General features: G+C 29.7%; 2 protein-coding genes across 2 annotated transcripts; one reads left to right on the top strand and one right to left on the bottom strand.

Annotated features, from left to right (window-relative positions):
* The first annotated feature begins 1,831 nt into the window (after positions 1-1,831).
* Positions 1,832-9,636, top strand: LOC145833999 (uncharacterized). Its single transcript, XM_082941300.1, has 10 exons — positions 1,832-2,053; positions 3,059-3,192; positions 3,507-3,648; positions 4,057-4,307; positions 5,777-5,920; positions 6,257-6,385; positions 7,403-7,474; positions 8,208-8,321; positions 8,520-8,637; positions 8,849-9,636. Exons 1-10 carry the CDS (start codon positions 1,861-1,863, stop codon positions 9,196-9,198), a joined length of 1,647 nt encoding a protein of 548 aa, XP_082797426.1. The 5' UTR covers positions 1,832-1,860; the 3' UTR covers positions 9,199-9,636.
* Positions 9,637-17,787: 8,151 nt separating this feature from the next.
* Positions 17,788-24,393, bottom strand: LOC145833776 (uncharacterized). The gene is made up of 10 exons (XM_082940954.1): positions 24,231-24,393; positions 23,397-23,536; positions 22,175-22,310; positions 21,460-21,698; positions 20,841-20,990; positions 20,225-20,341; positions 20,033-20,104; positions 19,845-19,958; positions 19,432-19,552; positions 17,788-18,149 (listed from the first exon to the last, which is right to left on the bottom strand). Exons 1-10 carry the CDS (start codon positions 24,361-24,363, stop codon positions 17,929-17,931), a joined length of 1,443 nt encoding a protein of 480 aa, XP_082797080.1. The 5' UTR covers positions 24,364-24,393; the 3' UTR covers positions 17,788-17,928.
* Positions 24,394-26,933: the final 2,540 nt, after the last annotated feature.

Below are 26,933 nucleotides of genomic sequence, written 5' to 3'. Positions count from 1 at the left end.
AATAAATTTGTAAATGAAACATTATATATGTCGCTATATACTTAAAGCAACAATCTTTTTTTCATAAAAGTGTGTAAAGAAGTTACTAAAACATGCTTTGGTAGTTTTGTTAAAAAGTTTTATTCAATGTCAATATTTAATGTAGTACTTCATGGAAAACATTTATTTTCTTTTTAGATCGAAAAAATTATAAAACGTAATAAGACTTTAAAATTGCTTATTGATATTGAAGAAGCTATTAGTTTTCTAAGCGGTTATTAGACAATTGGTTCGTAAGTTTAACACTTTTCAAAATTCTAAATCACTGTACAAACTATTATTGTTTAGCCGACTGTTTTAAAAAAAAAAAAAAAAATTAAAGACCTAACTTTCAAATAAATAGATGGATTTACAGACTACAGTTTAAGAAAAATTTAAATATAACTAAAATAGAAGTAGATTATCTATCATTACTAAAAATTTACGACTAATAAGAAGTCTATTAAAATTTGGTTACAAGTTTACAAAACCGCTGTAGACATTGGTAAAAAAGACTTTTTAAGAAGTAAACTCAAAACGGTATTTAAATTTTGATCTATCAAAGGTTCATACATTTTATGAAGTTACTAATTAAGCTGTAATTTATGCTGGTTTTTTTATTAACAAGAACAAAGATGAATTTATTAAATTCATCAGACATATTAAACGGATAAAAATTAAAAACTTAAAAACATCGATAATTTGACCGCAAATTTAATTTAAACCGCTTCATTATAACTAGTTATAAATTTATGCGTTGGCGAAAATTAAATTATTCGCACTAAAAACTCGCCAGGCAGCTTCGCAGAGCACTTAGCTTAAAAACACAAAGCATACCAAAAAATATTTCGGGTCTAAATTGCTTGCAATTTGATACACATCTGAGCAGCTAACCTGCTGAACGGATCTGACTGTCGCGTATGCATTTGTTACAATGTACGTTCGTCCGTAGCCGCTGGCGACTGTGTGTGTCGCTTCGTGAGAACGAAAAAGGCAGAAACGTTCAGGTGAACACAGTTGTTTGTGATGTATACTTTGATGACATAAAACAAAAGCAGTAGCTGTTTCCCTTGAGTTTTAAGTAGTTTTAATTTTTGGTTTAATTGTGTATTCGTTTGTTTTGTGTTTGGAAGTATTGGTATAAATACTGAACAGCAATTATAATATCTTATTTTTGTTAAGTGGTCTTTTGGTGTATCACGTTTATTATGTTAGTAATAAAATTTGACAGGAAAATATGTTTTTGCTCCGAGATGATTATAACAACACTTTATTAAAAATTTTGCATGTAGCACTAAAAAAAAGTAATTAGTTTGTATTTGATACTTATACAATACTCGTATGATAAAATTGTAAAACTTTTGTTTACAATAAGAATTATCGTTGTAATGTTTATTAGCAAAATTATATAATAATTCAAAATATTAACAAAGTTTATAAAATAAAAACTAAATGGTATTTTTAGTTAACTGAGTTTAATTATTGTTCATGAAATAATTGATTTATTTTACGATTAAATTGTTTTTAAATAAAAGATACTTTAAACTTAATACCTTACTATAATGAAAGTTATAGAGAAGACTCCTTACTAAATCAAAATAAGTAGACTTCATAAGTATTTATTACATTTTTTTAAACAATTGTATTATGTTAAACAAGCCTTAGCTTAAAAAAAAAAGTATGAAATATCTTTTAAACAATAAGTTTGAGTTGTATTATAAAATCAAGTGAATGAAATGTATAACCTTATTCGAAAAACTCAAGCTGCTTAATTACCGAAATAAAAACTTATTCACTCATTCTCGAAAAGTTTCACAGAGTCACTAAAAAACGATATCAAACATGAACAAGCTGCTTCTGCTGGTGCTGCTGGCCGTCGTCGGCTCGGCGCTTTCCAGACAATTCATAGAAAACCACCCGAGAGGAAAGCCAGGGGAGAGGTGCAAGAGGTCCACGGTGGAGTGCAACGTGCTGGACCCGGTCACCAACACCACTTCCGTCGAGGTCATCGACAACTGCCAGCACCTCTGCTGCGGTACGTTTGCCAACGGCTGCAGCAGTACTGCTCGAATTATATCGGCTGTTTTCTGTTTATTTTAAGCTTATTCGGTTTGTGGGTATGTTTAAGTAATAAAAGTACTGCTTGTTATGAGTTTGGGTAAGGTAAATTAGGGGCAAAGGTTTATATTTAGAACTTTAAGATGAAATAGGTTAGGGAAAGGGTTGAAATGTTAATACTTTTTTCATTTCTACTTTTCATTTGCTTGATAAAATCGATGAGAAATTTCCAAAACAGTACTACTACACTCGTTTGAGTGAAAGTACTGTTACGTAACAGTCATCAGCGTTTTTACCTGTCAGTGTGATGGATGATGTGAGGCTTGATGTTGTTGTGGTATCCTTAAATTAAGGCAGTAATGAGTGTTTTGTGTTTGTAGGCGTTTTAAGCGACACGGTTTTGATGTATTTTTAATTGGTTTTCAAAACACCCATATTAAAGTTCAGTTTACACAACAAGTCAGATTAGTATCTTTATAAAATTGATGAACATTTAATTTGCTTCTATAACAATTTTTGGAATTTAAAATTCAGCACTAAACAGATTAGTTTATATTGGTCATAAAAAAATTACAGTTAAAAAAACATTAAACTTTACTTTTTAACATATCTTAAGTTTTTTATGAGTTATCAATACACTTATATCACTAGTAAATAATAGTTTCACACGTTTAAAATTCCAGTTGTTAGTTTAAACCAGAGGTCGTCAGGCATTTATTGGTCGGGAGCCGAACTTCAAAAATAAAGATATACGCTGGTCGCAATTTTAGTATTAGTTTTTACTTTCATAGCAGACCGCAAAATAGCCCCAACAATTGATAGTGTAAGTTTCGAAATTTTCATTTGCAGGCAACATTTGCATGCTTGCGCGCCGCCTTTTTACTCCTAATGGGACGCGGTTTGCCGACCCCTGGTCTAAGCAATATCAATTTTTTCGCAAGAAACAATAAATTTTGATATGAAAACTACTTTTCAATCGCAGGAGGTAAAGTGGTGGAGAGAGGAGTGGGAATATCCTGCTGTGGAGATGAGGAGATAGGAGAAGCTTACAACGAGAACGATCAGATCTGCTGCTTCCAACACCCGGATGTAAAGGTGTACGACAGGGAAACGCCAGTGAGTTGTTTGTACACATTTGTGTCGTTAGAATAAATATTTAAATACCATTTGAGTTGATGTTGCGAACGCAAGTGAAGAACTTATTTGACGTGGGAGTTTAATTTCAAAAACCCGTAAAGCTTACTTTTATTGAAACTTTGAAGCTGCTGCGCATTTTTAATTAATCTCTTTGATATTCTTAGGTGTTTGAGTTGTTTAATTGTTTTACAAAAACTTCATCCTGTTAAAAAAAGATTTTCAAATGTGCTTGAAATGTATGCTTTATATTCGTAAGATATAACAAGTTTCTTGTTCAACTTTGTATTTACCAGGACGACTTCTGCTGCGGCAGCGAGAGGTTCAACAACGAGAAGTACGCCAACGGGTTCTCCTGCTGCACCGGCTACCTGACCCCGCCGAAACCTTTCAACGTCCTTACCGAGATGTGCTGCGAGGGAATGGTCTCGTTTGTCGGTTCGTTCATAACTATAAAATATGTTGGATTGAAGTGTCCTGTTTTAATGCTTTATTAATTTTAGTTAAACGTTTTAACATGAACCGTTTTACTTATTTATTTTGGTTTCGTAAGTTTGTACGTTTGTTAACTTGTTCGCCAACCCAAAGCAAGTATAAATGTGTAAAAAATGTGTACAAGTCCGTTTGTATAAAAGGTAATATATAAAGGTGTATAAGTCTGTGTTCTAACTAGTTTACTGATTTTAGCTAAAGAAATGAACATACAAAAAAGAATTTATGGTATTAAAGTAACATTGGAATGTCAAAATCCTTTTTCAAATACGTAACATCAACATCACCAGTTTGTCATTTACAAACACCTCAATTTATGGGTTAGTAAAAAAATTAAAACAATTATCAACACAGGCGACACCGCTTACGGCAACTGCTGCGGCAACGTGGGTTTCGACAGGAGGTCCGCTTCCTGCCCCTGCCTGGTCGCTCCCCCCATATTCGGCAGCCCCGAAGACCTCGAAAAGATCGGCTGCTGCCAGAGCGCGGACCAGTCCAGGAGCGAGAACTACAACCAGGACAGCCAGGGCTGCTGCGACGGCCTCGCGTACGCGCTGGAGGGAGAAATTTGCTGCGGAGACGTTGTTGGGGACGCCGAAAAACACGTTAGTTTTGTTTGTTTGTTATTCATGTGAAAAAAATGACTATTGATCAGTTGTATGTTATAAATCGTATTTTTTTAAAGTAGTTTAAGTGATTAAAGTTTAAACTAGGTTATGTTTACTTTTTGAAACAAAGCCTTTTTTAATTTAATGCTTAATGTGTATGTTAAATATTTAAAATATTGTTTGATCAAGTTAACTCAGCAACGGTATTAATTACCAACTTTTGGTTATACAAATTAAAACTATTATATTATAAATGATACTTGATTAACTTTGCAATATAGTATTCTTGTTAAGTATATAATTTACTATTACAGTAACCTCTCACTTATTTACGCACATTGTGTCCACAGAAAAACTTCGTAAAGATACGAGAGATCGTAAAGATACGAGAGGTACCAAATATACTTTCTATAATGGCTGTTTTTTGATATTGCTTCTAGTTAAAAGCAGACTGTGGACTTTCCCATTTTTAACAACTTGTTTACTTTATTTATAAATATGAAAACAAAAGATAGAACTAAACATATATTAAAAACAAAAGGATTTAAATTTAAAAAAAAAAATTAATTTTCAGAAAAATTTTACTAATTTTAATAATAAGTAGATATTATCTTTATTTATATGTGACTTATTTGATACTTAACATTTGTATTCTATTCTACTTAGCAAATTCAATTTATAATTACGCATTTGGTTACAATTAAGAAATGGTGTGGTGTCTTTATAAAAATTTGTTTCTATAGCCTTTTAAGAAAATATGCATTTGATGCTGAAATTGATTTATTCTTATGAACAAAAATATATAAAATATAAGAAAAATTTTTAATAAAAACTGTTTTTGTTACTACAACTTTTTTAAATTTGACCTTTGCACACATAAGGATATACTTCATAATAATTGTGCACTATTAAAAAAATAAAAACTTATATTTTTAAATTTTTTAGAATTCTAAAATGCGTAACTAAACGAGAGTGCGTAACGTCACGAGTGCGTAAAGATGCGAGAGGTTGCTGTACATGTTTTATGCAATTTTTATTTTAGTTTTAGTAAACGCAAGCTTGTAATATTTTTATTTGTTATTTAAAATAAGTAGTCGTGTATTCATTTTGTAAACGCTTTAACTCCAGTGCAAACCATTTTAGATATAAACTAAACGGTATTTTGTATTAACAGTCTTTTTGTTAAAAAAATATGAATTCTATTTTAGTAAAAGGTCAAGTAAAGTGTATGCAATTAAAGACAGTTAAGTTAATTTTCAACTTTGTACTTGATATCAATTCTTATTGCATAAAACTTCCAAGTCAATAAACTTCAATTCGGAAGCTCCGTAACGAAGAAACGTTGTAACTTTATGTTTTTATTCTATTTTAAGATTGCTAATTATGTAAACAAACATAAGTTTTCATGTACTTAATCTTGTTGCTTATTGGTAACGAGCCTTTGATATCGGTTGCTATGACAACAGGTTTGTTGCGACGGGGAGTTGGTCGATCGCAAGCCGGGCGACGACCCGACCCACACGGGATGCTGTTCCCTTGACGACGGCACCGTTTTGACGTACAACATGGAAACGGAAATCTGCTGCGGGAACGAAGTTCTTCCTATGGATGTTTGTATTTTGCACTTGCGCATTATAAATAAAATTTACTACGGTTTCTTAAATTAACAAACTAAAAAGTTTATTTTTTTACATTTAAGTTAAAAAAATTTCAAACTAATTTTAAAATTTTTACAACTAAAAGTAAAATAAAGTTTAGACAAATTTATTAGTTTTACATAAGTTGAAGCAGTTTATTTCAGGGTACAATTAAACTTAGAAGTAAACAAATTATAATTATAAAAATAAGTTCTAAAAATTGACAGTTAAGCTTTTTTAATAGCCTAACCTTAGCTTTATCCCTTATCAAAAGTTTTTTCTCCATTTAAAACACGAACTTCTTCACAGGAACCTTCGATCTGCTGTTCCGGCAAAGTGCACTTGGTCACCTCGGAAGGAGACGCCTGCTGCGACAGTGTGAACGGTTCCCTTCCCTTCTTCAAAAACAAACAGGTCTGCTGCAACGGTTTCGTTGGGGTAAGCATTTGTTTTTTCTTTGAATTCACACTTTGTTATCAGTTTTTCAACTTGTTTATTGCGTATGCTTTTGCAGTGAAAGTTTTTGGTTGAATTTTTACGTTAGCTTTTAACTTGTGGAATTAGCAACGTGTTTTTTAATACTAAATCTACAAAACTACAAAACAATACAACAATTTTTTTTACTATTATTATAGTTTATTGAACCAAAAGCGAAAAAAACAAAAATTTTTGCTCAAAAATGTTTTGGTTCAATGACCTGGATAGCAAAAAGACCTCTCGGTCATCGAGTTGCATACCCAAACTTATTGGGTAACATATATATTATATAATTAACTTATCTAGTTAAAAGGTATCAGTCAAAAATAAAGTGAAAACTTATTTATTTATGTTCGTTTTAGGCTAAATTTTTCTCCAAAAACAATTAATAAAAAAATATAATTTCATAATTAAAACATTACTCTTTTAGGAGTTGTATTTTATAACTTCGATTACTGATAATAACCTTTTAATAGTAATTTTAAGTAATTCTAAATATAAATCGTTTACTCTACACTAAGTAAATTTTTCAAAAAAAGATCTACTTGGAAATTTATTACTTCTTAGCTATTAGATTTTGTATAGTTATTCAAATCAAAATTATTTACCACTTTTTTTCTGATAGTATATATTGAGTTTCACAATATATATGGGATAACACCTATTGCTTGTATACTGTCTTGAAATATGTTAAAACATGATTTTATTATTAAAAGTAACTAACTTTGTTTGCTAGAGACGAACAAAAATTAAATTAAGCTAATTTTTACTTTTAATACATTTATATATTTACCAATGTTCTATCTCTAAACACTGTTATAAAAATTTCTAAATTACCATCAACTTAATAGAACTATCTAAATTAAATCTCAGTTTCTCTACTTGTTCTACTATTTTATTCTTTAGTGTTATTCACGCTTTTTTTTTTATAAACCAAGTTGACCGTATTGAACAATCGACACATTGTTTTATATACAGACAGGACAAGCTTGTTGCGGGGATTCAGCGTACTACCCCAGAGACCAGCTTTGTTGCCAGGGTAAACCAGGTGTAAGTTTCAGTTCACTGCTTGAAATTTTAACGCGATAACGGTTATTTGGTTTGCGTCGGAAGTGTGTTTATAAAAATTGCGTTACTCGGAAAGCTTCAGGGCTTGAATGTTTTAAAACACAAAGAACGGTTGGGTGCAATGTGGATTTGTAAATACCAGATGCTTTGGTGCTAAAACACTTGTTTGCATATAAATGTATATGAGTACAAAGAAACTTGTTGTGTTAAATTAACATTTTTAAGATTATTTATAGTGGTTATTACAACGGATAGAAAATTAAAATATCTGGCTTCGAAATACCACAAACCTAAACTTTTAAGTTGAAATGCTAATCCTTGCATACCAAAGTTTTGAATTCTCAAGGGATAACTACAGTAAACTAAAAATTGTAATATTTAAAAAACTGGTTCAAACTTCTTTAAAAAAATGTATTAATGCTTTTCCATTCAACAGCTTAAAAGACTTTGATAATAAAAAAATCACATCATTAAGAAGTAATAGTTGTATTAATATGATCAACAGACAGTTCAGAGCGCACCTAAAACTTTTTTCTTAAATCCTTAAAAATCCGCTTTTAAAAATGGAAAATTGCATTAAATATAAACATTATCCTTTTAATAACGTGAGTATTCAATAATATCTTCTAAAGAGTTCTGTTTAAACTCTGATGATCGCTTAAAAACACAAATCATTACACCCATTTACAATTTAACTTTTCAATACTCTCAACAGAGTTCTGATTCAGTCTGGCCTTCGTGCTGCGGTGGGGAGCCTTACGACGCTTACGTGCAAACTTGCTGTGGGAGCAGGGTGTTGGACAACCCCATGGTGGAAACTTTCACAGGGGTCAGTTTTGTTAAATTCTAGCATTTCGTAATATACTAAAACCGGACTTAAATTATTAAAAAAAACTTTTTAATACTCCCATTTTATTTGTGCTTTCATGTTGGGTATTTTTTAACATACAGCAAACATACTAAAACTATTAAATTACAAAAGTTTTAAAAACCGCTTTTTTGATGAAACACTATTTACACGCCACAGGAAGCGATGGAAGTGAGCCACTTCACGAGATGCTGCGGCGATTTCCAGGATGAGTCGACCCTGATCGCTTACGATTACTTCAGCGGAGTATGCTGCAACGGAAACGTGAACAGCATCGGTAATTCACTAATAAAAAAAATATCCCATGAAAACTATGTTAAAAGTATACTGACGTTGTTGGTAAAGTACCAATAAAAGCATTGAGTTAAAACTCTAAAATTTTTATGACTTTTTTCAGGTTTCATTGGCTTGTAAAAAAATTCGAATTAGTTTTTATTTGAAAGTGTCTAATATTGTTCGTAAAATTGAGTTAGAGTTGTTTTTTTCAGACTTCATCGACTTCGGGGCGGCCGAGTGCTGCGGAAACATCACGGTCGGCTCCGACGAGATCTGCTGCGAGTCGGGGGCTTTCCCGCGCGAGTTCGGCGACGACACGGCTTGCTGCGGCGACGCGGTCATCGACCTAAAATCGTCCATCTGCTGCGCGGGACTTCCCCGCGCCCTGGACGGGATTTCCCCGGGCAAGGCGCAGTGTTGCGGGGACGCGTGCATGGACGCCGGAGTGTTCTACTGCTGCGAGGGACGGGTGTACGCCAAGGCGGAGATCTCCCATGACGACTTCGACAAGATGTCCTGCAACATCCCCTTCGAAGAAGAGGAGGAGGAGGAGGGTATCTAAGGTGGGAAATACCCAAAGAGCGATATGAGTTAAATTGCCAGTTCCTCGAAGTCCGAGTCGATATCAACCTTGCTATTTACGTAAAACTACTTCTTTTCACTAAAATAAGAAAATAATTTACTCCTTTCTTGCTATTTTTGTTTACGAACTTTTTACTAAACTATATCCCAAACAAAGTTTTGCTTTATAAAGTACATAATATATTAAGACTTTAATGGTTGTGTAACAACTAATATTGTAAAAAAATGTTGTAATTTGATCTTTGAAATATTTAAAAGAATTTTATCAAAATGTAAACATATATTGGTATTTGATGTGATTATGATAAGATCTAAGTGAGGCGCTGCAAAAAAAAATTGGCATGATTTGTTTTTGCTTTAGGCAAAACAGGTTATCATTAAATCTATCCATTTATAGCTATATTGAGCTTTTTTGGTTCGTTTCAAACTATAAATATCTATATATTTATTTTCACTAATCATTAAGTACTTTAAAATTTTTAAGTAGTAATTTTAATGTAAAGTTTAAAATCATATTTAGTTTCTTAAAAATTAAAAACAAAATCAACATTCGTAACATCATTTATTTAAAAAAAATTATACATTTTTTGCTTCTCTGTAACACAGTAGCATTAATATAAGACTGCAAGCTTCATTACATTTGTAAACAACTACTTATGTAATTCGGTGATATTTGATTAATTTAAGATCAATAGAAAATGTTAAAATTAAACTGCTACTCAAAGATATAAGTTTGTAATAATAGAATGCTTTGAAAATGAATTTAAATGAACAAGCTGTAGTTTTTAGAGCTTATTTAAATTAGAACTAAACATTTTTAGTAAACTTTACCAGCTTAGTATTTGTATACCACATACTTTTAAGATTTAAAAACTATCTTATAATTTTAGAGTATGAAATATATTATTCAACTTTATGACAAAACTTAATTGCTGTCAGAAGTTTTGACTGCGAATTTTTTGCATATCAATAAGTTTACTAAAGCTAGAAACTCTTAACTAGCAGAAAAGTATTATTAAGATAAAATTGAAAAACGCTTTTGACGCTATTTTATTTTTAATAGATGAATTAGCATATTCAGAAAATTAACTTTTATTATCTAATTGCTATTTAATAAAACTTTCACTACATTTTCTCTGTGAAAACTAAAAGTTAATAACTACTGGTAAACTTATAAACAACTAAGGATAAAATATTATGAGGAGTTTTTCAAACTAGTAATAATTTTATAACTTATCTAGTTAAAAGATATCAGTCAAAAAAAAAATGAAAACTTATTTATTTATGTTCTTTTTAGGCTAAATTTTTCTCCGAAAAAAATTAATAAAAAAATATAATCTCATAATTAAAACATTATTCTTTTATGAGTTGTATTTTTTAACTTCGATTACTAATAATAACCTTTTAATAGTAATTTTAAGTACATAATTCTAAGTATAAATCGTTTACTCTACACTAAGTTAATTTTTCAAAAAAAGATCTACTTGGAAATTTATCACTTCTTAGCTATTAGATTTTGTATAGTTATTCAAATCAAGATTATTAACCACTTTTTTTCTGATAGTATATATTGAATTTTACAATAAAACATATTTTCAAACGTTTTAAAGAAAAAGCTCTTCTTAATTTGTTTGATTTTACATAATCTTGTTTAAGATTACTTCAGGCACAAAGTAAAACTGTTTACTTATGTTGTTCACATGACTTTAGTTTCTTTTTTTTTTAATTATCATAAACTGTTGTTCAATGCAATATATTACAACAAAATTATACGCAAACCGCATAAATTACTACAACTATGCCAAGAAAAACAGAATAAAACCTCTTCTTTAAGTTAAAAGCATCTGAGCCATTGCACAAGTCTTCACTGCATGCTGTGAAAAACGCCGTGACATTTAACTTATCTATTCTCAGGAATCCCGATGACTTGTTGAGCTTTTCATGGCATCCATTGAACTTGTGTTGCATGCCTAGAAAATCGTATTGCAAGTTTATACAGGATGCTCCGCCTCTAAAGACTGTTTCGTCGCAAACCAATTCTTCAGTTTCGTTGCACGTTTTTGTGGTGACATTATCAATGCTTACTGACTCGCAATAATGGCATTTCAGTGATGAAACAAACTTTAAGCTTGCAAAAAGCAGGAGTAAATATTTTAATGGTTTCATAAGTGTTGCAAAAAATAATCTAAAAGTTGATTTTAAATTTTACTAGTATAAAAAAACTAATCATATACAAAAGCTCATGCAGTTGCAGGTCTCTGTTATATAGTTAACTAAAATTGTAATTTAAAACTTGTTATACAAGCTTAAAATCAAAGTCAAAATATAATCAAAAGACCTGATGTATTGAAAGACCTTTTTGTCATCAGGCTGCTCACCAACTATTTACTTTAAATGTCTTAAATTAAATATAAAACGAAGATGCTTTATTTTAAATTTTCTTAGTTTGAAACAGCAAAAATATAAAGCAAAACAAAGTTATTAATTTTTTTTATTAATGGCCTTTATCTTATGTTGTGTTTAATACAAACTACGTATTCATAACAGCTAAATAATAAAAAAGTGTTTTATAAAATTAAAAATGTTAACATTGTTAGCTCTTCTTTGAAAACATTTGATATCACTTTTTTTTTTAGTTTTAGTAATTTGTTTTTAAATTTCTGTATGGCTAAAAAAATTTATTTTGATGCTTATTAAAAAGCGAAAACAATTTTAAAACTATTTTGAATAGGTGAAGTTTTCCTTTACATGCTACTTTTAACGCACAACAAGTAATATTTGTTTGAGTCAGCTATGGGTTTTTAGTTTCTTTCTTTCTACTTATTCTACAGTAGAAAAAATCAATTAATGTTATTTTAACTGAAACTCGTATTGAAGTCATTAATTGGAAACGAAAGATTATGAATCACTTAAACAAGTTTAATGTAATAGTTTTTGAACAATTTCAGTTAACTAAATGTTTTTATGGCACATCTATTAACTATTTTTTGTTGTAATAATAAATCTAAGCATAAATTTAGAACTTTTAATAAATAAGATATAATTTTCAAATAGTTTTTATAGTTAAACAAAAAATTTTACCCTAAACAACCTCACAACTATATTTTTCGTTGCAACCTAAACTATACTGTTACATTAGTATAAGTAAAATGTAATTACCTAGCTGCTCTAAAACTTTTAGTAAAATAGTTTGAAGTTGAAGATACTACTAACAAGTTGACTAAAAGGTTTATAAATTAAATTTTATTAGAACTCACAAAGTGTCATACTCTAGCTCTTTTTTTATGTCAAGCTACTAACGCCTATTTTTATAGCCGTATGTTATATTTTTTCAATCTGCTAACATTTGTTTTTAAGCATCTACAAATGAGTGCAAAAGATTATTATTTTTACTAATAATGTTTAAACACAAACGTATCTTTAATATTTTCTACTTTGATGATTTTTTTAGAATCTTATATTTTGGCTTATTAAAAGCTAAAAGCTACTTATTTTTTGACTACTTAATAGCTCATTTTTACAATAATAATCAATATTTATTTAATACGAAATATGTGTTATAATCTTTAAATCATAACAGTAGTATTACTGACTTTCTTCTCTCTTTATTTAATATACTAAAATTGAAAAGTTATTGCAAGATGTATTAAAAGTCTACTTAGTCTACTTTATCGATTTTTTTAAACTGTTGTATAGTAAAAAAATAATATGTTCAAAAAAAAAAACGACCTAGCTTATTTTTTTAGTTTTTCAACAGATTACAAGTTATCAACAAAATATTACTAATGATAGTTTTATAACTAAAAATAGTAAGATAGCCATCAAAACAAATTTAAGATCATTTTTGCTAAAAAACTGGCTAAAACCACTTTATATGATCATAATAACAATTAACGTATTAAATACCAATAAGTTCAAAAAATTAAAACTTATTACCTTCGTTTAGCAAACAATTTTTGTCTGAGCAAGGGTGTTCAACAGAAGCATATTCAAGGATATCTATTTGGTCTGAAATTATATTTTAGTTCTATAAGCTTGTGCAAAACCAGTAAAAATAAATTTTACAACATTATAAAAATAAATTTTTAAACATAGCATATTTTCAAATGTTGGTAATCTGTAGTTGTAATTATATAAATATTTTATTATAATTTGGTAGTTTGAAAAAATCAGTCTTTTTTTACTACAATCATACAAAACCCCGCAAAAATATATGTCCTGTCATTTTTCTACAAAAAGCTCTTACATACGGCTTGCAGATTGGATTATCGTATACATTACGATTGGTAATCAAAATTATATTTTTGTTAAATTAATAATTAAATTAGAATGTTAAAGATATAAACAAACTAAATAAAAATAATAAAGAAATAATAAATAAAATAATTAAATATATAAATAATTAAATCGATAATAAAATTAATAATATTGTACACAAAGCTCCTACATCCGGCTTGCAGACTGCATTATCGTATACAATTTGTAAATTAAAACTATAAGCTGCTTAAAAAAGACAGATATAACACTTTTAAACATTCCGTTTTTTTTTTTATCTAACTACTGTATTATATATTTTTGATTAAATCCTAGTTTTCCTACTGGTTCTTTTTACCAAACAAAATAGTAAACGTTTTTATTGATGGTAAATAGTAATCTTTTATCTTGCGATCTAGATTTAATGCACTTTTGTTTTTTAAACATAAAAAGGTTATTTTTTAATGACAGTTTTAAGTTTAATTAGTTTTCATATTAAGTTTCCGTTCCAATGTTTTTTTTTTTCTTAAAATACAGTAACTTAATGCTTTTTTTTAAACTTTTTTCCTAACTTTAAGAAAACTTAAAGCAAAACTTTCTATAACTTTATATTCTAATTTAAAGAGTATTTTTATATAATCGTGGTACTTTAGATTTGGTAAAATTAGCACTGCACAAAGATACTAGTTTCATAAAGTTTCTGATTAAATTTGCATAGTTAGTCTTTTTTATCAAGTAATCAACACCTTAGGTAAAATTAAAATAAATTTTATGCAATTGTGTTTCAGGTTTAGTAAAATTAAAATAAACATTAAACTTAAAATTTGCTTTTACTAAAGCAAAATAAGCGATATATATCCATTAAATATTTACTTTTGTGTAAACATTTAGAATCAAAGTCAAAGACTTAACTTTAAACTTCTTTTGGAAAATAAAGTATTTATAGAAATGCAATTTTGTTTCGACTTCTTTTTAATTCATTTAAAATAATTTTTAAATATACAGACTTATTTCTTTAGAAATGGTGCCTTTTGTAGACAAAGAAATTGAAAATGCTTTGTTGTTTTTAATAATTTTGTGAATGGTCTTTTTACATATAAGATTATTTAATCTTTTAAATTAAAGTTTATAATAGTTTTAGATTAATTTTTAAATATGTTTCAATTAGCTACTTTCTGAAAGCGATATAGAAAAATTCATACTTAACATTTAATTTATTGTAGTAGTAGAATATTAAGTGATATAAATTTAAATTTTCAACCAAAGCTACCTTACATCAAATTAAAACTAAATTAATACAAAAATTTATTTATACTTTTCTATTTTACTTTGAAGTAAACAATTTGTTGTTAGAACACAAGAAAATTTACTTTATTTTATCTAACTTTTTTAACAGTAGCAATAGTTTTCAAGATATATTTGATTTTTTTTATCATACCATGTTTCTGGCACTAAAACTAATTAAGATTAATATAAGCTACTTTGATAATCTTAAAGATATTCCGGTGAGAAATATCTTCAATTGGTTTTATTTACAGCTGTTTAAATAGAATTGACCTGTACATTTTTAAATCAGCTGTTGTTGTAAAAGTGAAAAGCATGGAAATAAATCAAAAATCACCGAGCAGCAAGGAACAAAGTGATGCTGAAGCTTCGTTGAAAGTGCTGTTCAATGACGACCTGGTTTTGAAAGTGGGAAAACAAAAAGCAATTCTGAGCTCCGAGTACTTTGAAAAGATTCTAAACCCTTCTTTTATCGACCACCAGTCAGACACGCTGAAGTTGAACTTTCCAACAAGTCCTGAAAACATCAAAAAGGTTATATCTTACATAAACACCAGTCAAATAAGTTTGAGTACAGACAACGTTATGGAAATATTTTCGGTTTCCAGTTATTTGCAGTGCGAAAGTCTGAAAAATCTTTGCTTGCAGTACTTTACTAAAAACCTCAATATGAACCATGTGGAGTCACAGTTGAAGTCCTTTGCAGATGACATCTCTTTCCACGAGTTTAAGGAAATAGCAACAGAGTTCAAAAAGTCTGAAAGACTAACATACTCCGGTATGTACATTATCGAGCTGAATTACAACCGTCTTGGCTTCAAAATGTTAGGCGAGGGCTCGAACCAAATTTGTAAGCTAGAGCGTCCTAAACTAAAATTGAAAAGCGATTACTACGCTCTGGTAACTTTAAATAACAAAATTTACTTCAACGACTTGTACAAGATTTACGAGTATGACCTCATAAAAGGCACTTGGAAAAGTATCAGATATCCTAAAGAAACTGCTGCTAGTATTATGTGCGCATACAATAATAAACTTTACATATTTACGATAGAAAAGTCAGACCCGAAAAGATTCAATTTGGAAACTTTTGAATACACACCATTTGAGAAAAAATGGAACGAAATAAAGCAGCATACCTTTCCCTGTGAAAACAACTTATTTTTAGATTATATCTTAGCCGACGCGGGCATATTCTACATACTTTGCTTAGAGGTTGACAATCAAAGAACTTTCTCTAGGTACACCCTGAAGTTTAGCCTGGATACAAATGAAGTGTCAATGAGCAGGACATTGAACAATATTTTCGGCTACGGAGTTATATTTTCTTTGAATTTTGAGGGTTTCGCGTTTGTGATCGAAAGCAGAGCGTCCATTGGAAGCGAGCTTGTACTTAACGTTGCGATCAACAACTTAAAAACGCTCACTTCCAAACTAGTGCAGCTATCTTGGCCCAACAACCTGAAAGAAGAATCCATTCAGATTCTGGAAGACGCAGTGGTGACATCCAACGGTAAAAATCTCCATGTTGTTTACTGGTACTCAGACGAAACCGGAAACGATGCTTACCGTTACTCGGAGGGCGAGTTCGTCACCTGCGTTGCCAGTTTCGAGTTCGTTCCTACCGAGCAAGCCTTTGTTCACCGGGGCGTGTCGAGTTGGTCGGAATTTCGCGCCTCACGGTTCGGTCGTCCCGAGTTTGTGAACAAGGCAGCGGTGTATGTTTAGTGGCAGTTGTGGTGAACATTTTTCTGTAACAAGATTTTATATATGTTTTTGTGCTTTTAGTTGTTGATTTTTGCATGTTTATAAATTATACAACTGGTTCTTTTGTTTTTGTATGTTATTATCTTTATTTTTTTTTAAACAAAACACAAGCTAGTTAAGAAACGATTTTTAAAAAATTATAAACAGATTTTTTTTTCCTTATATAAGTTAAGTTGCAAAATATATTTTTCTAACACCACTGCGCATTAAATTCAATATATTTGTAGCTAAATTGAAAACTTGTGTGAAAGTCGACCATGACAAGTATAGAAAATGTAATAAAAAATAAAATATGACTGTCTTGTAAGTTTGCTTTAACACTAAATAGACTTCATTAAAAGTTTCTTTGCAAAAAAAACTCCTTTGAAATTTGTCTAATGTTAATAACAATTGAGATTGTTGGTAAACTAACTTTTAGTAATTTTTAAAACGTATTTAAAATAATTTAAGTGAGCTTAAATCATAAATAAAAAATATCATAAAGTATAATGTACTTGATTTAGGCAATGAAATAAATCTAAGTCAAATAAGCAAATTATGAGTTTTACATTACGCAATTAAGTACTTGTTAATCCAGCATATCGTAAGTTATTAGAATTTTTTTAACTGAAATGTCAGCTTTTATCAAAACAGTTACAATTCCTTAAAAAAAAATTTAAGATTATTTAAACAGCTGAAAAATTAAACTTCAATGAAAAAATAAAAATAAAAATTTCATTTTAAATATCACAAAACTACTTAAGTACTTAAAGTGCAGTGTGTTTATTAGGAATTACGGTATATAAAAACAAAGTACTACTATAAAATATTTTTTTGTTTTAAATGCAGTGTATGGCGAAATTTATCTAATGGAGGCATCTAGACTATAGAGCAGAGTTTCCCAAACTTTTTTTCAATTTGCACCCTTTGAAGAAAGCAAAAAGGTTATTGCCCCCTCCAACAAGACTACGATTTGAAACACCTAAGACCTTTTTTTTTTCTTTGCTATTCATCAGCAACTCAAGAATATTTAGTGTAAGCTTCAAGTTTTAAAATTTCCCCCATTCGCCCTTTACTATTTATTGCTTCCCAACTTACTAAACTCGCCCCTAGAGGGCGATACTGCCCACTTTGGGAAACCCTGCTCTAGAGGATCGTTTCGATGCCGGGAGACTCGTCGTCTTTTGCTTTAATTTTCATAACAATTACTGATACTAACAACTACTAAGCAGTAAAACAATCGAAAAATGTTATAAATAAAACTTTGAAATGAAATCTACATAAGTACAAATTGCAGTGTTTATTAGGCATTACGATAAATAAAAACGTCAAAATATTACAGTTTAAAACAGTTTTTTTGATTTATTGTGTTGAGTTTCATCCCAACAACGTGCGTGCGTCATGTTGCGACACCTAACGGATGCATCTAGAGCATGATCTCGATGACTGGAGATTCGTCTTCTGCTTCATCTCCTTCCGCCGCGGAATCGTCCTCGACGTCCGCGAACAGGACGTTGCAGTTGACGTCGTCGAAAGCGTCCAGCCCGAAGTCGGACCTGGCGTAGGTCACTCCGTCGCAGCAGAACTCCACCTCGCCGCTGAAAGTTGATTGGCCGCAGCAGCTCATCGCCACCACACTGTCGGCACCTAGCGGATGTTTTTTTGTGTTTTAAACAAATTTTAGGTGGCTTTTTTAGTTTAGAGCTGCCTAGAACTACTACACTAGAGTAAGAATATTTATTCATAATAATCCAATAAAAGTGTGCTTTAAAATAACATCCATAAAAAGTTCTAGTTTAAATAATCCAATCGGTCCTTAATGAGTAAAATTTTAAGTTTTGCATTTTTAAATACGTTAATAGATTTTTACTAATTTTATAATTGATCACAAACACTTAACTAGTAAAAGAGATATTTTATGCATTGCAATCACCGTGTACTTTCCTTCCTTGTAGTATGTAGGTTAAGTTATATTTTTTTAGATCAACTTTAGATACTTACGTTTTTGCTCGTTTTGGAATTGCTTACGGCATTTAAAACTGTTTTAAGTGCTGAAATAACAGATACAGTAGACTACCGCTTAAGTACGCACTTTTTTTGGTACGCACCCCGCCTTAAGTACGCACTTATCCAGAATGATTCCAGTTTTATTGCCTAATTTTTCAATTATCAAGTTTTTCCAGATTATTTTATGCTTCCAAGTAGAATGGCCAACCTGCTGAGTTAGCCTGAGACTTTCACAACTTTTAAACTAAGGTGAGTAATCCTGAGTAGTCTAAGTGGCCTGAGATTGTGACAGTCCTGTTATTAAATGTTAATAAACTTAATATTTATAAAGTGGTTGCAGAAAAGTGAAAAGAATAATGATATTTTAGCTGTAATGCTATAAAATAAATAAATCTAGATGACAAATTTAAAAAAACCTACAAATACAACATAGTAAAGTCATAATTTAATTCAAATGTACACACATTAATATTTGAAAATGTTTGGTAAACACAATGTAGTTTGGTACTTTGCTTCTAACAAAACAAAATATGAAAAATATGGCTTAATATTCTTTTTTATATCATTGACTGACGTTGACTTTCTATATTAAATGTATGTATTAATTATGTAGAAACTTTTTATAGAAAAAATAAATCATTTTAAAATCTATTAAAAAATTTTGCATATTAGAATTATGTATTAAATGTTATTTAAAATAAAAAGACTTGTTTTTTTGGCTTAATTATTTGGTGGCTAGTTGTAAGAAAGAAAACAAACGATTAAATTTCATATTATACTATGTTGTCAAAAAGTACGCACTACCCGTGCTAAGTACGCACTTTTTGGTCGGGTTCAATTTGCGTACTTAAGCGGTAGTCTACTGTACTTTTAAAAAAATATAAAACCATGACTTTGAGTTGGAAACAAGTTGGAGACTTACCAAGATCGTGGATGACTCCGCCGCAGCACATGGAGTTGAAGTAGTCGTAGGGGCGAAGGGTCTCGGGTTCGGAAAAATCCCCGCAGCACCTCGTGTGGGTACTGGTGTTGTTCATGAACCCCTTTAAAAATAAAGTTAAAGTTATAAAGTTTGTAAGTTTTACTAGTAAACATTCGAAAAATACCTTTCTAGTAAGAAAAATTTAAAACTAAAGTTAAAAAACTAAATTTGTTTTTAAATAAGTCTGTTTTAGAATTCGTTTTAAAATTTAATGTAATAATATATTTTTTTTTATGACTTAAATCATCTAAATTTTCAGTTTTTCCAGTTGTTTAAAAAACAAAACTACCTGCTAACTTCGAATATATTTAGTAAATCGAGTGTCAAACTATTTATTTTCAACTCAAACATACTTCAGGTCCTTCAATAGTTGGGTTTTCGTAGACAGTTGCCCCGCAGCAGGTCTCGTAAGTGGCGTCGAAAGTGACGTTGACGCAGCAGGACGCCTGGTGGAACCCTTCAGTGCTCTGTTGTTTGTTGAAAGTTAGTTTTTTTTTCAGACTTTTTGAAAATATGAAAATTATACTTTTTCAGAGCTTACCTGGATCATTTCACCACAGCATTTAGCTTCGTCGCCGAAGAAAGCTTCCTCCACGCAACAAGAATCTCCTACCTGAATTTGTTAAAGATAACTTTTTTGTCTCTATAGATTGAGTAAATAAAAAAATAAAACTTGAACATCAGTCTGAAAATCTATCTACTTAAACGTTTTTTTATTTATACTAAAACCAACCCCGATAACTCCCTGGCAACAAACAGATCCGTTGCTACTGAAAGGAAGCCCATTGCAGCAGGAATCCCCATCAGACGGGCTTTGGTACAAGTTTCCGTCGCAACAGAGTCCCCTTTCCTGATTTTTTTTTTATTTTACTTAATGTATCCAACTTTTATTTTCATTATCAACGTTCAAAAGAGAGAGTTTAAAAACAGAGTTGTATAAAAACAATAAATTACAGGCTGTTTTATAAAACTTTTCAACAAAGTTATAATACGCTTATGTGTAGGTTTAATAGCTCAGTAAGAATTATACGGGCTAATCTGAAAAAAAAAGTTATTGTATTAAACAAACTTCTAAAGAAGAAACTTTCTCAGACATTACACGTTTTTTTTATAACTTTACAAAACCTAAAAAAAAAAATTTAAATGAGTTTTTGCAAACAAAGTTTTGCTAAAAGAGCTCACAAACAAATCAAATGAGTATAATTCATAAAAATGACTAAGATCAAGTAACAGACCAAGATCAGTCAATTTACCACCTCAGCAGGCATAAAACCCGTTACAGTTATTCAGTTTATGAAATCTGTACAAAACCTTTGTAAACTCAATTGATGTCAGATTAAGAAACGAACCCCTTCCTGGAGATCGGTGAGCTGACCGCCGCAGCAAGCCTGCTCGTCGGCGTTGTACCTGACGTTCCTTCCGTCCTCGAGGGTGCAGCACCCCATGCCGGCGCCCCCCATTCCCGGCTCCGTTGGCAGGATGTCGCCGTTGCAGCATGCCTGATTTTTTTTCTTTTATTGCCTTTTTTTCAGTTATTTGTAAATGCTTTAGTTTTTGTGAAAAGTACGTGTAATTAAAACAGTATCAAGTGGTGCATATTACATATTACTTTCTTATAAAAAATCTTACTCAATGTATTTCTTTATTATACAAACTGGGACGTATAAGCTATAAAAGTTTGATTTAAGTTTATTTAGTTTCAGTTTACTTCACATTTAACTTCTTTTAAATCACCGAAGTGGCGCTGCCTGTTAAATATTTTTCCGTCATTTTAATATTTTTTAAACATTTATATTTCTTTACAGAAGTTTGTATAATCAAAACATTTATAAAACAGTACGTATAAAACCATTTCATCAACTTCATACTCAAAGTCTTTTTTTTTGTAAACCAGAACGCATGAGCCGTATAAGCTTGTCAAAATTCACTTGAAATTCACTTGGTCTTCAAATTTGTTTTTAAACTCACCGAAGTGGCGCCGTCTCCGAGGACGCCGTTGCAGCAGAACTGGCTCTCCGGGTCGAACGCCTGGCCGTCGCAGCACCCCTGGTCGTTGGTTCTGGTGGTCTGCACCTGGTTGTCCCTGCTCCTGCAGCACTGCGCCTCGTTCTGGGGCACGTCCGCCACGGGCGCCTGCCCGCACGGACACGACTGCGTCCTCCTGTCGAAGCCGACGTCGCCGCAGCACTGTCCGAACGCGGTGTCCTCTGCGGAAGGAAATTTTTTTTTTTGATTTTGAGATTTTATGCTTGGTAATTTTTTTGTCTGTCTTAATTTAGTATTTTTATCTAAACTATAGCTGACTGATTGATACTGTTTAAAAAAGTTGGTGGTCGAATGCCGAGATTTTTTCGAATTGAAAAAATAAACTTTTTTATTTTTTTTTATTAATAAGTTTTAAAATATCTGAATAAGTTTTTTTGTTTTAGCTTTATGAAGTAAGTCTTTTTTTAGGTGACTATTATTTTGATAAGTTTTACTGAACTAGCTAATGTATAAAAAGTTAAATAGATAAAATTATTTTTGTTATTGTAACGATGAACGTATCGCCAAAAACTACTCGATAGTATAAAAAATAAAAGATATATTTATAGTACTTCAAATTATTTTTCTCTTGTAAAAAAAAGACTCCGCTTCAAAAAACTAATATTTTTAAATACAATAAAATTTAGGAGAAACAAACCGACAAAAGTGGCGATTCCGCCGCAGCACATTTCAGTTCTGTAGTTGAACAAAGTGACGTTTTTCCATCCCTGGCAACAAGAAAAGTTTCCCCTCATCGAGTTTACAATCAGCTCTGTTCCGCAACATTGCTCGCCCTGTGTTTTTTAATATATTAATTTTATTTATTGATTTCAAGCAACAATTTAAATTTACAAATGCATGAAATTATGAAAAATTATGAAATGTACTTATAAAAGTTATTAAAACTTGGCTCACAATTTGTTTTGGCTATATTTAAATAGCAAATGTAAAACGTAAGTATATTTTATAAATGAAAATAAAGTTATACTGGTATGTTTAGCTTTATTTAACTCAATTTCAAAATAGTAAGTTTATAGATTATACTTTATATATAAACAACAACAAGCAACGTGAATTTTACTGTCAATTTTCTAGCATCAAGATAAATTTGAAACTAATTTTAAATTTCAACCAATTTTGAGAAAGTTTAAAAGTATAAGATTAATGTAAGTATTTTATAATCAGAAAATTATTTAATCAAAATTATTTTTTAACAGAAGTAGTAAATATATATACGTTTTTTTTAGTTTTTTGTTTTAAACTAGAGCTATTTTTGTTTCATTATGTTAAACTAAGCTTACACGACGTTTTTCAAACCATTGTTTTGATAAACATATTTTACTATAAATTGTAATAAAAAAACCTTTCTATGAACATGTTTCTACTCGATGTGCTACACGTTTTACTTGCTAATTAACCGACTTGAAGCGCTAAACTATTTAATTCCAAACCTCAGTGTTTTTGTCTTAAACAGCTTACATGGTATTTGTAAAACCAATATACGCTTTTTCAAGTGTACTAGCAATTTTTGTCCAAACGATTTTATTTTCAAAATATTACACGTTTCAAGGACTGAGTACAATTCCAAATAGTTTACTTTTCTACCACATTGTTGTTGTCGATATGTTTTTTTTTAATTGACATTTTTTATCAAGCTTACGTGTTTATTTAGAACTATTATTTTGTTAAGTCGTTTTTTAAGTTTACTGAAAACTTCTTTTCTCCAAATAACTTTCTACTCAAAACACAACACGTTTTAAGGATCGCTTACTAATATGAAGCTTAAAATTAAAGTTAAAACAGATTAAAATCAAGCTGGCATGACATTTTAAAAACCTAATTTTTAATAAACTCCTACTTTTGTGTAATTAATTTCGAACCTCGTTGTTGTTGTCGTACACGGCGTACTCCCCGGTGAACCACCAGCTGCAGCAGACCTGCTCCCCCTCCACGTACGTGGATCCCAGCTCCTCGCTTCCGCAGCACGCCAGCCCCGGCGACTTCTCGACCACTTGCCCGCCTGTCAACATGAATGCAGTCTCACTGGTTTGTTTCAGATTAATTTTTAAATGCTTTTACGGACAAAAAGTAAGACAAAGTCTCTAGGTTTGTATTTTTGATTTGTTTTGACTACTAAACCTTGCATTATGAAATAATTTTAAGAAATTATTTTTTGGTTTGTTTGAAACTTAAAGAAGTTAGTAAAAGAATCAAAATTTAATTTTATTAACAAAAATTATTTTTTTTTACTTTTTGCCACCTATATGCTTACGCTTCAAGTTTTTAAAGCTCTTACGCTGACTCATTGTTTAAACTTAACTGGTTTAGAATAAACTTTAATAATATTAATTTTCTTTTTAATTTAGTTCTTTGAAAGTTTTTATATTTAAACTTTGTAGGAAAGTTAATTTAATGTTTGTTCTTAGTTGTGCTTAGCTGTTTTTATAAGATCTTTTTTTAAACAACTGAAATTACTTTTAGAGTTAAAATAGTTATATAAAACTTTATAATAAAGCTAACATTGCTCTAAAAATATTGTTTGCAGGATAATAAACTATAAAAATATTTTTGATAAAAATAAAATTAAAAGTAGTTTTAAGTAGTTAATAGCTTAATACTACAAATACAACACTAATAAACCACTAAAAAATATAAAACACTGTAATTGTTTCCATAATTTTCAATTAAACAAAGTACATAATCAAAGCACAAACCGCAACAGATGTGATTGCAATCGTACGTAACTTCTTCTCCGTCGACGATGCACACATTAATGGCAGGGCAGTCTATGTCCTGTGACAGGCAAGTGCCCACAAGCACCAATAAAATTACTGAAAGTGACTTCATTATAATATCTACCTGTTACGGTATTTTATTAAGCTTTTTATTTTAATTCAAAGTTAAAATTCATTCTAAAATGTCAGTTGCACTTATGTACTGTCCTAACTTAAGTTTGATAAATTACACAAATGTTTTACTAGCAAGGACTTGTAATAATATATCGTGTACTTTTTCATAAAACTCAAATAGCCAATTAACGAATAGTTTAAGACTCATTTTCTGCATTTAAGCTACTGTAGCTTGACATGTGTGTGATTTTGACTTACAAAAACTATCTTTTATTCTGCTTATATTTGCCTCTAGGCGACCTGTATACGAAATTAAATTAAATTTCCTCGTTTAGCGGTTTTACCTAATCGTGATAAATACGTGTTTTCCAAAACTTTTATACATATGATTTATATTTTTAATATTTGATTGAAAGTATTAATTTTAGAAAAATGTGTTTTTCTCAATTATAATATTTTACAAAAAAAACATATGAGTAAAGTTTAAACGTACTTCAGCTGAGGTAAACCGTTAAAGTAAACTTAAGTAAACCTTTATAATTTAAGATATGCTTAAAAAATACACAGATGTTTATTAAAAATCTTTACTAACGATCTAAAAGTTAAAAGAACAAAAATAATGGTTTATTCTTATTTTTGTTAAGATGTTTGTGTTTTTGTAATAATTAAAATGTATAACGGTTCAAACTTTTAATGCTGTAATGCTGTACTAAAGTAATGCTAGTAAGTTTAAAGGTAATCTGTTTTTTTTTCACAACGGACCTTTTTTTTTGTACTGTTTTTTATCAAGGTTGCTTTGTGTCTCCAATATTTTAGTAATATTTTAGTTTCTTATTCTTAACTTTTGCATATTCATGTTTATTTAATAAAATTTTTGGTTATATTTAATAAAAAAAGTTATGTCACAATGGTTTACCCACGATCAGGCTGAAATTATGAACAAGAAAAGATAAATTTTTGATAATTTTTTATTATTCACTATATACTTAAAAAAAACGTTTAAATGATTTAAAAAAAAAGGTATTTAGAAATCGGAAATTGTTTAAATATTCTTACAGATTAATTCAAACGAATCATATAAAAAACACTACAATTAGTTATAGCTGTGTGTACAGTCTGGTTGAAGACTTTAATGAATGTTGTCCTTGTTTTGGAAGCTATAAAAACCAAGAACAATTTAAACACAAATATTACATTTATGTTTGTAATTAGATAATGACGTAAAAAATAAATTTAATATTACGTGTTAAATAAGTAGTAGTCCGAACTTGTTCCATAGTTTCAAAAATGTTCCTTTTTTAGAAATGTTTCAAAATTTTTTGAAACCACTGAAGAATTTAAAAATTTCAGATACAACTGTAATTTTTTTCTTTAAAAAACTAATTACAAAACATTTTAGAATACACTGTTAAATTATTTTTTCTACACTACTAAAATATTTCTGCTTTAAATTTTTTTTTTGGTGAAAAATATAAACTAATTAACACTTGAAACTTGAAAAGGTAAACGCCTTTGTTAAGTCAATAAAAATTTTGAAATAATAATAACAGTTATACGCGTTTTTTATTGAAAATTAAAATTTTGTATCATTTCATTGGTTTCTTTTTAATTGTTTATAACTTATTTTAGATTTTTGTGGAGATTTTAATTGAAACTGATTAATTTACTTTTATACATAATTAAGTCCTTTTTTTTCAAAAATTGCAACATCTTTAAATATAAGAAAGTTGTTAAAAAAGTTTGCACATAAGAGGACACTAATTTTTAATAAATATTTGTTAAACATTTAGTTAGTTTCTTTATTTTTTTTCATACAAGTGAATTATTTAAAAATAAAAAGCGACAAAAGTAATTTTATTTTAGTATAATTCAGAAAACTTAAATATAATTTCCAATATAGACATTAAAAAAGTAAATTTTAAAGGTTCAAGTTATAGAGGTTTTTCTAAAACTATTTAAAATAATCTTAATTAAATATATAAGCTGAAAACCTAATAATTTTTTTAAACTACTTTTTTTTATCAAGTTCCCTTTTGACTTGTTGTGTTTTAAAACTATAGAGTAAAATAATAAAAAGATACAAAATTTTTTTTTTTTTTTTTAAAGTTTTTTAATAAACTAATGTTGTTTATACAAGATGCTTATACTATCGTTAGTTTTTGCGTATTTATAAATTATTTAGTTAAAATCAAATATGACATTTTTAAAAATACTACCAACGTATCAGTTTCAAGTTTTAAGTATGTTTCAACCTCTGACCTATACTTCTTACTGTTTACGTACGTCTACACGATCTTATTTCTACACGTGTTTAAAAAAATCGTAACTTTTTAATGTAAAATATGTTTAGCCTTTTGCACAAATTTTACCTGTACTTGTAAACTCTAAATAAAACTAGAAAATAAATTTTGAGCAATGTCTTTGGAAACTATACACAAACAAGTTATTATTATGAGAATTGCGATATTTTGTCTTTCAGTAAATAAGACTAGAATTTAAACATCTTACAGTTTAGAAGTGCACCGCATTTCAAAATTCAAATTCCGACATTTTAAAGTCTTTTAATTG

Source organism: Thalia democratica, chromosome 4, assembly GCF_965202585.1.
Source record: "Thalia democratica chromosome 4, ktThaDemo2.hap1.1, whole genome shotgun sequence".
NCBI classification, from domain to species: Eukaryota; Metazoa; Chordata; class Thaliacea; order Salpida; family Salpidae; genus Thalia; species Thalia democratica.
Note: the sequence above shows the minus strand (reverse complement) of the source record. Positions and strands in the feature narration are given on the sequence as shown.

Bases quoted from the DNA above. Each gene is read 5' to 3' on its own strand.
- LOC145833999 (XM_082941300.1), top strand. From the start codon at position 1,861: ATGAACAAGCTGCTTCTGCTGGTGCTGCTGGCCGTCGTCGGCTCGGCG. The intron at 3,193-3,506 runs GTGAGTTGTTTG...TGTATTTACCAG, and splicing joins TGTACGACAGGGAAACGCCA to GACGACTTCTGCTGCGGCAG. The intron at 5,921-6,256 runs GTTTGTATTTTG...ACTTCTTCACAG, and splicing joins ACGAAGTTCTTCCTATGGAT to GAACCTTCGATCTGCTGTTC.
- LOC145833776 (XM_082940954.1), bottom strand. From the start codon at position 24,363: ATGAAGTCACTTTCAGTAATTTTATTGGTGCTTGTGGGCACTTGCCTG. The intron at 22,311-23,396 runs GTTCGAAATTAA...TAAAAAACACAG, and splicing joins TGTACGACAACAACAACGAG to GGCGAGCAATGTTGCGGAAC. The intron at 20,342-20,840 runs GTTCGTTTCTTA...AAAAAAAATCAG, and splicing joins TCACCGATCTCCAGGAAGGG to GAAAGGGGACTCTGTTGCGA.